General features: G+C 48.3%; 1 protein-coding gene across 1 annotated transcript; it reads left to right on the top strand.

The window, feature by feature from the left end:
- On the top strand, window positions 1–10,916 carry LOC115078682 (persulfide dioxygenase ETHE1, mitochondrial-like). Its single transcript, XM_029581651.1, has 7 exons — window positions 1–1,018; window positions 2,141–2,285; window positions 3,495–3,643; window positions 5,640–5,769; window positions 6,045–6,134; window positions 6,539–6,655; window positions 10,059–10,916. The coding sequence occupies exons 1-7, from the start codon at window positions 971–973 to the stop codon at window positions 10,106–10,108; spliced, it is 729 nt and encodes a 242-aa protein (XP_029437511.1). The 5' UTR covers window positions 1–970; the 3' UTR covers window positions 10,109–10,916.
- Window positions 10,917–15,766: the final 4,850 nt, after the last annotated feature.

The following is a 15,766-nucleotide window of genomic DNA, read 5'->3' on the forward strand; positions in this document are numbered from 1 at the left end:
GTGTCAGTAGAATGCCTGTAATGGGAGAGGAGTTCCACTCACACAGCAGCTGGCTCATCCGGTCTGCCCAGAGATGTCTGTAGTAAGATATATTCTGTATTGGGAAGTCGCTGATCTGCTGAGGCGAGATAAGCCTGAGTTTGAGGAGGCCTCATCTCTCCGTCCCTGCCTTGGCTACGCTGCTGGGGCTCCGACTCAGCTCAGTCTCCCAGGTTTAATTATTACAAGGGAGGATCCCCTCTCACACCACAGCACAAGCCCTCTTGTTGTAAATTAGACCACACGGGACCTACCTTCCCGGAGGAGAGCAAGGTTTATTTACAAGGAATTGGTCATATTAGGGAGTTCTGTTTGGCATCTGCAGAGCTGCCACAGGCACCAGCTATCTAAGTGGCAGCATAGTTTACATGGCTACCTCCCGCCCCAGGCTTCCCAAACTTTTAGCCAATGTGAGCCCCATTTTAGCACTCAAAAATTCACATGACCCCCAAAGGATGACCAAAACAAATTAGCAAGGGTACAATTGGTGAGAAGAGGAGGCAGACTAATGACAGGCATAACATTTCTCACGGGTAGATTCAGTGGTGGGTGAGGGAACGGGAACTATGGCGGCCTTCATGGGCCCCATGCACGTTCAGCCCTCTCCTCTCCTCATGGCCGGTCCTAAGCACGACTGTGATGTGCCAGCAGCAGCAGCGTTAGTAGTGAAAGTCAGCACTGGGTCAGGGCCACCGCTGGACCTGTGAGTGTGTGCTGGCTCGCAGGCCCCACGCTGCAAACAGCTTCTGGCATCTGAAGCGTGCATCTGTTTGAGGCCCTTGTGACCCCCAGCTGAAGGACGCGTGACCCCCACAGTCTGGGAAGCCCTGCTTTAGCCAGAGTCTGTGGAAGAAGCAGAGATGGGAGAGGGCGCGACCGAGGCTTGCGGTTGGTCCTGGCTTTCTGATCTCCCCTCTCTGATGCAGTACTGATGTCAAACAGAAGAGGCACGGCCAGAAGTCATCTCTCTGGGAACCAGGTGACTTGGGAGCACGCCGACCAGAGTCAATCCTCTCTTTATCGCCATGGCCAGTGTGGCCCCTGAGAATACCAGAGCGGCGCCTATCCCAGAATGCATTGCAGAAGCACTGCCACCTGACCCAGGTTTGCCCTGCCAGGCGGATCCGTTCCTGGTTTTCCTGCATGACGTTTGCTGATTGCAGAGAAATGGGAACTACAGGTCCAGAGATGTAATGGAGTAAACCCAGGACTGGATCCGCCTGGCAAGGCCACTAAGAACCACACTGTTGTAGGTCAGGGCTGCCATTTTCAAAGTGGGACGTCAATAGCCCCCACCAGCTCTGGGTGCCAAGATATCTGCCACGAATATTCATGAGCTGGAGTTGCATAATATGGTCTAAGAGCCAGACTCAGCTGCCAAGTTACCCAGTTCCAGGAGGGACTTACATCCCAGTGCAGTGTGGGATTTGTAGTCCTTGATTCTACCCATTGAAAACAGCACTGCAGGTACCAGAAGGCACCAGAATGGCATTGTGAGAAACCCCGGACTGGCCTAAAATCTCCTTCCTGGAATTGGGTAACTTGTCAGCTCTGCCCAGGCTGATTTGCTTCTTTTGCTTGCCCTGAAACTCTGCTGCACCAGTGTCCATGGTGAAAGCAGGTTGTTTCTTTCCCCTAACCCGGACCTCACCCCCTGTCCAGGGAATGCAGGATCTGAAGGTACACAGACCTTTCCTGTTGCTGGCGGGTCCGTGCACGTTCCACTGTTGAGATGGAGGCGCGGAGCAGAATTGGCTTCCTGCCAGCGGGCTCCCTGCTATGCCCCATGCCCCTGCTCTGCATGCACAACAGCCCTGTGAACAGTGCAGTGGCTTTAACGTGCTCTTACGCCCTCCTTGGGTCCTGTTCCTGGTTTAGGAAAGCCTCGCGTTTGGTGCAGAGCATATCGTGATATAATACTGCGAAGCTGTGGTGCTGCCTGCCGTATCGTGATATATCGGTCATCACAAGGATGCAGGCGGGCTCTCTGAGCCTGGGAGCTCTGTGAGAGGCCAGGGCTCAGCTGGATCCTATTTGTGTCACAGACAAAGCCGCTGACCCTGCACCGATCTTATTTATCATTCTCCCTCTCTTCCCACAGCTGTTTGAGCAGAAAAGCTCCACCTACAGTTACCTCCTGGCTGATGCGGAGACCAAGGAGGCTGTGATCATCGACCCAGTTCTGGAGACGGTGGAGAGAGATGTCCGTCTGATCAGGGAGCTGGGACTGACGCTGTTGTATGCAGGTGCAGGTTTCAGCTCGCTCTCCTCTTTTCCCCGGGATAAATAGTGGAGGCCATTCTCAAGATCAAAATCATAGAACATATAGAAAGACATGGTTTAATGGAACAAAGTCAGCATGGCTTTACCCAGGGCAAGTCTTGCCTCACAAATCTGCTTCACTTTTTTGAAGGGGTTAATAAACATGTGGATAAAGGTGAACCGGTAGATGTAGTGTACTTGGATTTTCAGAAGGCGTTTGACAAAGTTCCTCATGAGAGGCTTCTAGGAAAAGTAAAAAGTCATGGGATAGGTGGCGATGTTCTTTCGTGGATTACAAACTGGCTAAAAGACAGGAAACAGAGAGTAGGATTGAATGGGCAATTTTCTCAGTCCAGGCTCAAGGCCCGGGCCCGCCAGCTTACGCGTGGAGCCGTGCTCCCTGACCAAGGACGGCAGGAGGGGGGGAGTTAGAAAGGAATTCATTGCCAACCCCCCCATCCCAACAGGGTGAATCCTGGAGGAACTGGAAGAAGCTGCTGGGGGCAGGGGAGATGGGGAAGGGGGGTGATTAAAAAAAAGAAAATCCCATGCAGTATGGATTCCAGATGTAAATGCATCACTGCTACGGACGTTCTAGTAACGAGGAAATACGCACAACATTTGGCTAGAGCTGATACTTTTACAAGAGCAACACGTGTTTAACAATGCCAGCATTCGGGGCTTTCTCGGGGACACGTTAGTAATCCGGGAAACCTGTATTTTTATTCTAATCTGACATTCATGCCCCATTTCTCCCTAAACTTTCTTTTATCTAAAATAGGTTCTGGTGGACTAATGCACTTTTGTATTTGCTATTTTGGTTCCTGACAGTGTTGCAGACTTTCATCTGTTATCCATAGGGAGGGGGTTGATTTATATGGTACCGTTCATTGCCCCCGCCCCGCTACACACACACGCACACACACGAGATCCCAGTGCGCTTCAGAAACGTGTGCGCAGCCACCTCCACGGCGGATGGCCACGCATGGTGACTTGCTCACAGGGCTGAAGCTGGCAGGGGGTGCCCACCATGACCACGGGAATCTCCATGTGGCCTGAGGAACGGGCGCCAAAGAGTCTTTTTTTTCTCGGACTCGGAGCTTGGCTCCCGGACCTCTGGCGCCTTTCTGGCCTTTCTGGCGAATGCGAGGATGCGCGCCGCTTGCTAACGTGACCGGGCTCTTGCTTTCCAGCCAACACACACGTCCATGCTGATCACGTGACGGGCTCCGGGAGGCTGAAGGAGAAGATCCCCGGGTGTCGCAGCGTGCTGTCCAGGGAGAGCGGCGGCAAGGCCGACACTTACATTCAGGCCGGCGACACAGTGAAGTTTGGAGGCATGGTAAGGAATCTGCTGCAGCCTCGCACCTTTATTAACATGGGAAGAGGGACAAACCTTAGACTGCTTTGGGATGGATGCTAGGAAAATCCCACTGTCAGCGTGAAGCAGTTCTAAGGTTGCCAGATGGCTCCAGGTCATCAAGGATAAGTTGAGCCAGTCCTAGCTCTCACACCCCCCCCCCCCCTTCTCTCCTCCCCACTGAAAACAATGAGAACAGAACCAGGCCTGGCTCAGTTTGTCCCTGATGACCGCGGCGGCATCTGGTAACGCAACCACTGACGAGCCCAAGGTTAGGGAGACCGTCAGGCCGAAAGCTGGCGTAAAGGGACAGAAACCGCAGAGTTGCCAAGTGACACAGCTCCAGGCAGGAAACCTTCAGCCAGTCCTGGATTTCTGACGACCCCCATCCTGATGCATTCTGGTATGTGCCGTGGCTGACTTCAAATGGTTGAAGCAGGGACTGCAAATCCCACAGTGCACTGGGATATGAGTTTGAAAACCAAGAATGGCCAAAAAGCCTCTCTCCTTAAGGTGGTGGTAGTGGTGGTGTGTGTATGGGGGGTTGTCACGTGGCAGCTCTGAAACTGCGGCGTTGTGCCTTCCCCTTACAGCAGAGTGACTGGATGATGCCAGGTTAGTAGGGACAGGCACTGTGCCAGGCTGGGTTTTACCTCTGTTGCATCTAGGGCATTGTGGCTCCCCTATAAGAGAAGCCAGAACTACAAGCCCCAAGATGCACTGGAGCAAACTCAGGATTGCTTCAACCTGTCCCCGACGACCTGGGAAATGGCTGGAAATCCTGGTAAAAGCCACATGGAAAGTGGCCATCGGTCAGTCCTGGCTGTTCTGTTTCCTGGGCTGTGCCGCTGGGAATATTGCCAGTTATCTGATTGTTAGCTGAGTTAGTTCTTTCCAGCTACATTCCTACCATTTAGCAGGCTAACTCGTTACCTGGATAAGTAGTTATCTAGCTAAGTGCTGGCTGCTGAATATGCAGACGTTGCCACTGAGTCGGAGAAGTCCCTATTTATCTGGCTGAGTGGCGCTGAATAACGACACCTTCTACTTAAACTTTTTTATTACATGAAATTTTATATTACAAAAGCCAAGTGTGTGTTGGTTCCTTAGGCACTCCCAACCAGATACAGTCTCTCAACGTTTTCATATTTTTCCCCCCTCTCAAGAACAGAGATAGCACGATGATAACATTAAGGGCGCCCTCTGCCTTTCTCTGCCCAGCCCCCCTACCCTCACAACCGTAAAACTATAAACCAGAGAATACGGTAGGCAGGTCGGTCTTCTCCGATGAGTCTTTTTCCCCTTCAACTCAATTGACGGAAAAGGAGGAGGCCTCCTGCAGTTGTAAAATTTTGGGAATCATGCTACAGGAGCAACGATTCCAGGCAGGCGGGAAGGGCCGTGGCGTTCCGCAGCGCCGGCCACGTTCTCCAGCTGCGCAGTGCAGTGTAGCACGTTTCGCCAATACCAAAAAAAGACCCTTCCGTGCCGACAGGATAACGAAACCCTTTCAAACAAATAATTGTTCCCCCTTTGTGCCCTTATCCGCAAATATCGACCTTTTTAATATCTAATTTTGTATTGAGCGAACTCCCTGAAGGGCTTTGAGCCAGGACTCTCTGCTCCTGATGACCTGGAGCCAGGCGTCACCTTTTCTCCCACGTCTAAAGAGCCTCTTCTCTCCCAGCACCACAGATACTGACTTGATTCAAAGGCCATGCTTGGGGGTCTGTCATTAACCAGCTTGATGGACTGCGTTACTGAGAGATTATCCCTTTTAAGAGAGAAGAGAGAGGTATTTGTAACTCAGGCTTGGGGTTTTGTCCTTTGTGAAGAGGAGCAGGGAGCGACTCGGGTTTCTCGTGCTTTGCGTAGTATCCGCGGAGCGTTCCTTGCACGCCCTAACTGATTCCGCACCACAGTGTGGCCGTGTCTGGATCCCGTCATGATTCCCTGCCTTGTGTCCCACCTCCTGCAGGCTCTGGAGGTGAGAGCCACTCCAGGCCACACAAGTGGCTGCGTCACCTACGTCCTGAGTGACCACAGCATGGCCTTCACTGGAGACGCTCTGCTCATCCGAGGCTGCGGCAGGACTGACTTCCAGCAGGGTAAGCAGGTCTGGGAGAGAGTCATTCCTTATGTGTGTGTGTGGGGGGGATGGGGGGGGGGGGGGAGCGGGCCTAGTGGGGTGGAAGGGGAGAGAGTGTGTGTTTTGGGAAACCCCAGGGCTCATGTACTTTACAGTGTCGTTCTAGTATTTTCATGCATAGAATATGTTTGTCAGTTTTACAAGAAGCTACGTATAATCCAGGAACTCAGTCTAAGAAAGTATGTGACTTAAAAATTACCCCATGGTTTGATACTTGTTCCTGTCTTCAACCAGGGAATCCCGAGATGTTATACAGATCAGTTCATGAAGAAATTCTATCCCTCCCAGACGAGTGCAAGCTGTATCCTGCACACGACTACACAGGTACACCTCGCTCCCTCTATAAGGTAGTGCTACAGCAAGAGGGGCCGATTCCTAGCTCTCCAAATGAAAATCTTCCAGTTATCCACAGGATAGGTACAGCTCGGGCAACAGCAATACAGAGATCCTCCTCCCCCACACCACTCCACCACAGAACAGGCACAGCACAGACAGCAGCAGCGCAAGCTGCCCTTAAACACATGCACACAATAACACACACACGCACGCACTAAATGCTCCCCCGCAGAACAGGTACAGCACGGGTGGCGGCAGGGCCCGGGTCCAGAGATGTCCCAGTTCTTTGAAATAAATATATTTGCCTTACTGACCGGACAAATGTGCAGGGAGAGCTGACTTTCCTTATTGACAGCATTGATAGGATCTGTGTTTCCTCTATTTAATTCCAGGGCAAACAGTGACAACGGTGGCTGAAGAGAAGCAGTTTAACCCCCGGCTGACAAAGTCTTTGTCTGAGTTCTGCAAGATCATGAAGAACCTCAACCTGCCGTACCCCAAGCAAATAGGCAAGGCCCATGCACCTTGGCAAGGGAGCTGGAGGGGTGGAATAATATTACATGGAAACAGTCTACACTCTGCTGCTACCTCTATAGTGATTCCAAGACTGAATGCTGGGAGGGTGGTACATGAAAACTCTGTAGCTACACCATTGTCTGAGGCGATCCCTGCTAGAAGAGGCTGGGAAGACAGGAGATATTAGGTCCCCCCAGAGTCAGCAGTCCTTTCCCTGCAGCAGTGGTTCTCAACCCTCACTGGAAGGAGAATATCAACTAAAATCACTGTAGTAGCATTTAACTTTAAAAGAGACTATGAAACACTAAAGAAATTGGAAAAAACTGAAAAGGAGCAAGGGGTTCAAAATTTGCATGAAGCATGGAGAATATTTAAAAATGCCATCTTGGAAGCCCAGATAAAATGTATTCAATGCATTAAAAAGGTCAAAGGAAGACCAAACAACTGCTAGCACGGTTAAATGGTGAGGGGAAAGAGGCTATTAAAATTTAAAAATCCATCTTTAAAGAAATGGAAGGCAGGTCCAGATGAGGAGAATAGATAAGAATATAAAATTTCTTAATGTTTTATTTCTAAGATACCCACACTGGTAATTTTTTAAGGTGATAATTTAGAGGAACTTCAGCAAATAACTGTGAAACTGGAATATGTAATAGAGCAACTTGACAAACTAAAGATTTAACAAATCATCAGGTTCAGATGGTATTTATCCCAGAGTTCTAAAAGAACTGAAATATGAAATTGCAAACCTGTTACTAGCAATCTGTAACCTATCATTGAAATCAGCCCCTGTGCCTGAAGAATAGAGGGTGGCCATTGTAATACCGATTTTTAAAAAGTGTTCCAGGGATGATTTGGGAAACTATAGACTAGTGAGCCTGACATCAGTGCTGGGCAAAATGGTAGATGCTATTTATTTAGTACTTTTTAATATACCGACGTTCAGGACAAAAAGTCTTATCACGCTGGTTTACATCAAACATAACCTGGGAAAGTTACAAATAACAAGGCAAGTAAACAAGATAAATTAATAAATAGATGTATACATATATAAATAAATAGATTACAAATAACAGGAGGAGTAACCAGAAAAATTCCAGAATCTAGACAGAAGTTAGTTAGAACTTGGCTCCTAACTTAAGAGAGGGTGGGGAGGGGAGGGGAAAAATAAGGGGGGAATGCCTGGGGGAAATGGGGTGCTAGAATTCTGAATACAGGGAACATTAAATTGTAAAAGTAGCTTAATGAAAGGCTGATCACAGCATGTTGGTGAACTGATGAGGAGGATGATGTGTTAGTGCCGCCTCCGATTAAGGAAAGGCTCGTCTGAAAAGCCAAGTCTTCAGATTCTTTCTAAATGTACTCGGGCATTGTTCCTGTCGTAATTCTGATGGTAATGAGTTCCAGAGAGATGGACCAGCTGTAGAGAAGGCGCGTTTCATTATGGAGGAGTGTAGCGTGAACTTGGCAGGTGGGGGTTGGAGGGTTGTAGGGATAGGCATAGCTTAATGGGAAGAGCCAACACAGATTCAGCAAAGAGAAATCTTGCCTTACCAATCTATTAGAATTTTTGGAAGGGTGTAAATAAACATGTAGATAAAAGTGAGCCAGTCAATACAGTGTATCTGGATTTTCAGAAGGCATTTAACAAAGTTCCCCATGAGACTCCTCAGGAAATTACAAAATCCTGGAATTGGAGGCAGTGTCCTGTGGTAGACTGGTAAGTGGTTCCGCGATTTGAAACAGACAGTTGGACTAAGTGTCAGTTTTCCCCAATGGAGAAAGGCATATAGTGACGTGCCCCCGTGGATCTGTCCTGAGGCCAGCGTTGTTTAACTTTTTATGATCTGAAAAAAGGCGATCGAATTTGCAGAGGACACAAAAATTATTCAAAGTTGTTATTAAAAAAAAAAAAAGAGTGGACTATGAAGATCTTCAGAAAGACCTTGACAGACTGGGGCATTGGGAATGTAAATGACAGAGGAAGTTTAATGTGGACAAGCGCAAAGTGATGCACATAGGGAAAAATGAGCCCAATTACAGGTACATAATGCAGGGTTCTATATTGAGCATCACTAATCACGAGAAGGATCTTGGAGTCATTGTGCACAATACTTTGAAATGCTCAGTTTGGTGGGCAGTGCGGTCAACAAGTAAATAGAATGCTCGGGATTATTAGGAAAGGAATGGAGAATAAAACAGAGAATATCATAATGCCTCTGTGTCGCTCCATGGTGCGACCTCATCTTGAGTATTGTGTGCAGTTCTGGTCACCGCATCTCAAGAAAGATCTAGCAGAATCAGAGAAGGTACAGAGAAGGGCGACCAAGATGATAAAGGGGATGGAACGAGTCCCCTATGAGGAAAGATTGAACAGGTTAAGGCTCTTCAGCTTGGAGGTGACTGAGAGGAAACAAATTGACATTTATAAAATCACGAATGGGGTGGAACGGATAAATAGGGGACAGTTATTTACCTTTTCAAACAGATTTATTTATTTATTTATTTAGATTTTTATATTCTGCTTTTCGCACTTTTTTTCGGCACTTCAAAGCGGATTACATTCAGGTACTGCAGGTATTTCCTGTCCGCAAATAGTACTAAAGCAAAGGGTCTCTCCATGAAACTAACACATTGGAGAAAGTATTTTTTCATACAATGCACAATCAAGCTGTGAAATTTTGTTGCTGGAGGATGTGGTGAAGGCATCTAGCGTACTGGGGTTTAAAAGGGATTTGGAGAAATTCGTAGATACACAGTTCATAAACCATTATTAGCCAGGTAGACTTGGGAAAGCCACCAGTTATCCCTGAGAGTAAGCAACGAGGACTTCTACTCTTTGGGATCCTACTGGGTACTCTTGGCCTGGATTGACCACTGTCGGAGGCTGGATTCTTGCCTTGATCGGCTTTTGGTCTGACTCGGCATGGCTCATCTCCTATACTGGAGGCATATCTAATTGGTCTGGGTTTCAGGATCTCCTCAGTGAATATGCACGAGACAGACCTGCTTACATCGGGTATGCGGACCTCTTACATGTTCAGTGTGGAGATTCTGAAAACCAAATCAGCAAGGGCAGGGTTGAGAACCACTGGGAAACTCTGGCACTGCAGGGATGGTTATATACAGTGAATATTTGCCCTTTTATCTTTGCTAGCCTGTGAAGGAGAAAGGGCACAGCCTGCTTATTCTCTGCCAGACTGACTGGGCGGTATCTGACACTGGAAAAGCCAGAATAGCCAGGGACCTGAAGGTCAGGGAAGAAACACAGAGTGTGCCCTGCGGCGGGGCTACCTAACATAGACGCAGTGCAGGCAAGAAAAAGCTGATAGGGAGGAAAACAGTGAGAGTGGAAATAACACCTCACGATTTAATGTCATTTCTTTTCCCTTCCAGATCGAGCTGTTCCGGCTAACTTGTTGTGTGGGCTACAGGAGGACTGTTAAACTGTCTGCAGGAGGGGGCTGACAGATGCCTTTTGCTAGCTAAGGGGATGTGGTCTCTGCTACGGCCTTCCCGCCCACCCCTCATCCCAATCCATGGGATGATATTGAATGAACTATGAAACCTTTTATAGAAATGCCCCCTCCCATGCTTGCTGGGGGGAGGGGGGGTTGCATTTAGATTAAGGCTACTGAAATGCTGGTTACGATGTTTAAAATCCAGCATCCTTCCAAGTGACCTGGGGCAGTCCTGGGCTTAACAGAGGGCGCTAGGAAGGGTCCAGCACTATCACAAGACAAGGCTGAACATCTGGGTGTAACCTGGAAGGTCACCAGAGCAGCCCTTCTATTGTAATTGGATGCAAATCTTTTTTTCCAAACGTTTTCTAGCACTGTTTGGTTGATCTCGTGTATGTACTGTATATGTACATATGTGTGTGTGTTTAATTGTCAGCATGTGGTGAATTTGCTGAAACTAATTTGGAGCAGAGGTAGTAAGGGACGTTGAAAATGGTTTGATGATGTTTTGAATGGGAAAATACTGGTAAGGCAATTACTGTTAGCTGCTGGATAGCATAGGGAATGGTAAACAAACTGTGTATGTTAAAGAATGGAAGATTCTAGGTGGAAAGTTTATTGGTTTCTGTTGGTGTGTGTCTGCGTGACTTCTACATAGAGTATTATTGGGACTAGTTGTGATGGAGAAGGTACAGAGAGGGACAATCAAAATGATAAAGGGAATGGAACAGCTTCCCTATGAGGAAAGACTAAAGAGGTTAGGGCTGTTCAGCTTGGAGAAGAGACGACTGAGGGGGGATATGATAGAGGTCTTTAAGATCATGAGCGGTCTTGAACGGGTAGATGTGAATCGGTTATTTACTCTTTCGGATAATAGAAGGACTAGGGGGCACTCCATGAAGTTAGCATGGGGCACATTTAAAACTAATCTGAGAAAGTTCTTTTTCACTCAACGCACAATTAAACTCTGGAATTTGTTGCCAGAGGATGTGGTTAGTGCAGTTAGTATAGCTGTGTTTAAAAAAGGATTGGATAAGTTCTTGGAGGAGAAGTCCATTACCTGCTATTAAGTTCACTTAGAGAATAGCCACTGCCATTAGCAATGGTTACATGGAATAGACTTAGTTTTTGGGTAATTGCCAGGTTCTTATGGCCTGGATTGGCCACTGTTGGAAACAGGATGCTGGGCTTGATGGACCCTTGGTCTGACCCAGTATGGCATGTTCTTATCTTCTTATTTAAGACCGTGTTCGAGGTTTGGGGGGAGGAGCTGGGATGCCTCCTTAAGGAAAGGATTTCTTCAAGGAGAAAGACCCGAGGCTGCAGTAATGTTTCTCCCTGCAAGGGAAACAGCCACAGGACTTGGCCTGGGTCCTGAGAGTGCAGGAGTGGCCAGGGGCGCCACCATCAGTGGGAGCCCTGGAGAAGAGGAGGTCTTGAGGTGTGTGTGTGTGGGGGGGGGGGGATGATAGCTGGGGAAATCCTTGGCTACTCTTGATTCATTCTTATGAAACGCTTCAAACGAGTCAATCAGACTAAGCGATGTACAGTGCAATAAAACATAAATCCTGTATAAAACTAACAAAAACATGTCTACTGCTTGAAAGAGATGGCGTGAGGGAGTGTATAGGAAACTCCCTCGGAGCACCTGAAAGGACTGACCCCAGTTATCTGGTCTGGGCCTCCTTCAGCACCGACCCAGCAAGGGATTCTGGGTCCAGGAAGGTTCGTTGGGCACAGGATAAGCAGGCAGGGCCCAGGCAGGAAGCTGCTGTATAGATTACCACTTACGTTTAAGGGCTTTGAACCACTAAGGTCTGCAAAGATAAGCAGCCTCTTGTTCTGTACTTTTGTGGGTTTTTTTGTAAATAAAGTTTGAGTGTGGAAGCAGCCAGAGCCTGGCTCCATCTGTCCTGGCTGTTTCCCAAGCTGTGGTCACTCCTGGTTGCCAGAAATGGATACAAGGAGGACATGGAGTTACCTGTCCTGACGAGATGAGCAGCGTAACCTTTTTTTATTAAATGAATGAGCACTGATGTGAATTGCTTAGTGGGGGGATGTGAGTAATGAAGACCCTTGTAGGAGAGAGTTAATGGGAATGAACTGATGAAAATCACGGAGATGTCAGGGGAGTAACGGAGTCTGCCAGGGTGGAGAACGGAGGAGCACTTTGGGGTATTTCTCCTCGCACAGGGGAAGAGGTTTCCAGATGACCTAAGAGAATTTGGTTAATGTTTATTGTGATGCCGCTGAAGCTGCAGCCTTGCCTCTGAACCTCCTGATTAAATCAGTGGGGCCTGATATTCTGTGCCACTTAGCTGGCTCAGTGAGGGCCAACTTGGGGCATTCCAGGGTGGGGACCCTTGTCCAGTTTATTTAGCCTGATAAGTGCTGATATTCAGCATTACTCGGCTTGGCCGGATAAGTCTAGGACTGCTAAAGCTAGCCAGATACGCTTACCCAGCTAAGTGTAAGATAACCGAGTACATTCTGTGGCATGGCTGTGCTACTCAATATCTCGGCCACGTTTATCTGGCTAACTTGTGCAGTTGCATAGTGGCTGAATGTCAGCCCCAGGGTCTTTTCATCTCTCTTACTATTTTGTATGTGCCTGACCTCTGGAAACCCCACAAAATAAAGTTCTGTTTTGTTGATGATACCTTGGTGTATGAGACTCTCCTTTAACTCAAGGTGAGTGTGGTACAGCCCTGGATTTGTCAGTAGGCAGCCATTTTACCTGTGCCCAGGGCGGCAGGGGCAGCAGGCTGTCTAATATTTGTTTCCTTCCAGCTCTGCTGAATCTCATTTAGCAGAGAACAGCCCTCTGCTGTCCTGTAACGACCTGTACAGGAGGTTGGGGGGGACCATAAAATCACCGAAAGTTCCTAAGGGCGGCATAATCCTAAATCCGTCCCTGCAGGTGGATATGTAAAAAGCCTGGTATCAGAACAGGAGCAAGGGGGGTCAGAGAGGGGAAGCAAGGCTGGACAGGTTTCCCTTTCCTTCTGGGCCTGGTCCACTACACCAGTGGTCCCCTACCCTGTCCTGGGGGCCCACCAGCCAGTCAGGATTTTAGGATATCCATAATGAATATGCATGAGAGAAAATTTGCATTCATTGCCTCCATAACATGCAAATTTTTCTCTCATGCATATTCATTGTGGATATCCTGAAAACCCGACTGGCTGGTGGGCCCCCAGGACAGGGTTGGGGACCACTGCACTACACCATCTGTTTGACCAAACTGCTAGTGAATCCAGCAAGAGCCTGGCGCTCCGCTCCAAAACAGACATCCAATATCTCTCACCTTTTAACGTGCTAATCTGCCGGCATGGCTGACTTCACAGTCTGACAAGTGATGCGAGCGTTTCTAGCACCTGTCCCCTTCCATGGGCTTTGCGGTTTCTAGGTGTGCCGTAGTCTTGCATATCGCCGAGCCCCTCCTTTGCTTAGGAGGACGGTGTCGTGTAGGTTGAGTGCGTGAGTACCTGCTATGGTAAGAGCTTTTCTCAGGCACTGTCGAAGACTTTTCCAGTTGTCTTCCAGGTTGCCAGTGAAGTTCAGGTCCGAGGCTGGGTTTGAGGTGCTCCATCCTGCTGCCTCCTCCCTCCGCACTGCTTTTTTTTCCCCCCGTTTTTTTATTTCTCTGCATGTTACTCCTGGTGTTGGCAAATAACACGATTTTATGAAAAGCACCACAGTTGCTTCCAGTTAAACTACCAGCCACACCCTGGATCTGAGAGGCATCAGTACTCAGACTTTCTCTAACACTTAAAAGAGACACTAACCAATATAGTACATCATCTTCTAGTGGTTAAAGCATTGAGCTAGGAGCTGGGAGAAGTCCCAGGCCAATAAGGGTAAGCCACCGACTCTCTGCATGACCTCGGGCAAGGAACGCTGTTGGCCATGCCTCCAGGAGTCAGTTGGTCTTGCTAGATTTTCTGGTCAACTAGAGAACAGATTAAATCTGTTTTGTATGTGGTATTCTGATGACCTTCAGGTAGAGCTGCTATCATCTCAGGCTGTACAGAGCAAGATTTGTGAAAGTCAATAGCAAATATGATCAAGCACCGAAACGAAAAAAAAAAAGATTTGATTTTGAAGCTGTTAGGTTAGCACTTTGATAGTTGACTGTGATGTCACTGATGACAGACAATGTTACCTCATGACAGTAAAAGCAGATTGCAGTAGCGACGCATTGCTTATGTTTTCACAGTCGTGCCTGCTTGTGATATGTTTACACTTCAAAGGAGACTGAGAAACTAAATGCTTGCTCTGTCTGAGCTGGGATGATGAAGCTTACACAGGACACAGTATTCCTAGGGTCTGTCGAAGCAGGGCAGTCCGAGCAGGCAAACAACACCGGTCCAGAAGCCAAAGCGAGAGGTGGAAAGCCAGGCTGAGGTCAAGATGCTGAGTAGTTGATCCAAAGCAGGAGCTGCTGGGAAGGATACAGGAGTAGGCTGGAGGCAGGAACGAGGCAGAGAAGGAGATACCAGAAGCAGGGCTAGTCAATATGAACAGAGGAATAGGTCATTCTGAGCCGTGGGAGCAGCAGGGAGCCAGAGCAGGGTCCAGAAAATAAACAGTGCTGCCCATAGAAGACTGAGTGCTTCAGGTCAGTCAGAGCCCTGGCCCATGCAGGCACACATGAGCGAGAGAGCATCAAGGAGGACCTGAGTGAAGGAAGGAGCCTCCTAGACATGCACAACAAGGTTGTTTTTAGAATGACAGTGCATCCATACATCCATCCCTAGCAGGAGCAGAACTGGCCATGTTGGGTGAGGGAGAGAGGAGTTCTGCCATCTCGCTCCTCTCTCCCTACTGAAAGATGTCGTGGTGCCTTCAGCCTCTGCACCATCCAACCATGCACGACCGAGTACGCCCCCCCCCCCCCCCCCCCGGCCTGCTGCCGGGGCCAGGATGCCTCTGCAGAGCTGATCCAAAGGGAACTGCCCCGTGGGGAGCTCTGCAGGGAGTGAATTAGTGGGTGTGTGTGCGTGTGGGTGGGTACTTGGTGGGGTCTAGGATGGCTTAGTCTTCTCCATTTGATCTATGTGTTAGTTTTTGGGAGTAGGTTAAGATGTGGGGATGGTTAATCAGTTAGGATGGGGATTGTTTAGGACTTAACTTTTTAATGTTTTTTTTTAATGTATGGGTTTGGTGGAGGTGTAAATTCCACCTAGCTCATTTGTTCACTATAGTCGGAATAGAAACATTTAAAAATAAATAATAAAATAAATTGATGTTTTGTTAGTTTGCTACGCAGTTTGTTTTAGCTCGCTGGTGAGACTGGGGGGCGGGGAGATTGTACTAGGGATTTGTATATTGACGCACTGTAGATGGATCTATTATTATGGCCTTGCATTGGATTATTTATATTGCTGTATTATTGTATGTTAGGCCCTTGGAGCACGTGTTGGGTGTGGGCTGTGCCCGCGGAAAGGCCGGAGTAAGCTGACACCACATTAGGTGCTGAGCAGCTCACTCCGAGCTGTTCAGGACCAGAGGTTGTGGACAGCTCCCTGCGCAGTTGTTCTGTCTCCCAGCGCTGCAGGTTCCCAGCTCAAAGCCCAGGCCTTCCCGCATAGCATAAGAAATGCAAGATCCTTTTACTAGGACTATGGTAAAACTCTCCCA

The sequence above is a fragment of the Rhinatrema bivittatum genome, chromosome 16, assembly GCF_901001135.1.
Source record: "Rhinatrema bivittatum chromosome 16, aRhiBiv1.1, whole genome shotgun sequence".
NCBI classification, from domain to species: Eukaryota; Metazoa; Chordata; class Amphibia; order Gymnophiona; family Rhinatrematidae; genus Rhinatrema; species Rhinatrema bivittatum.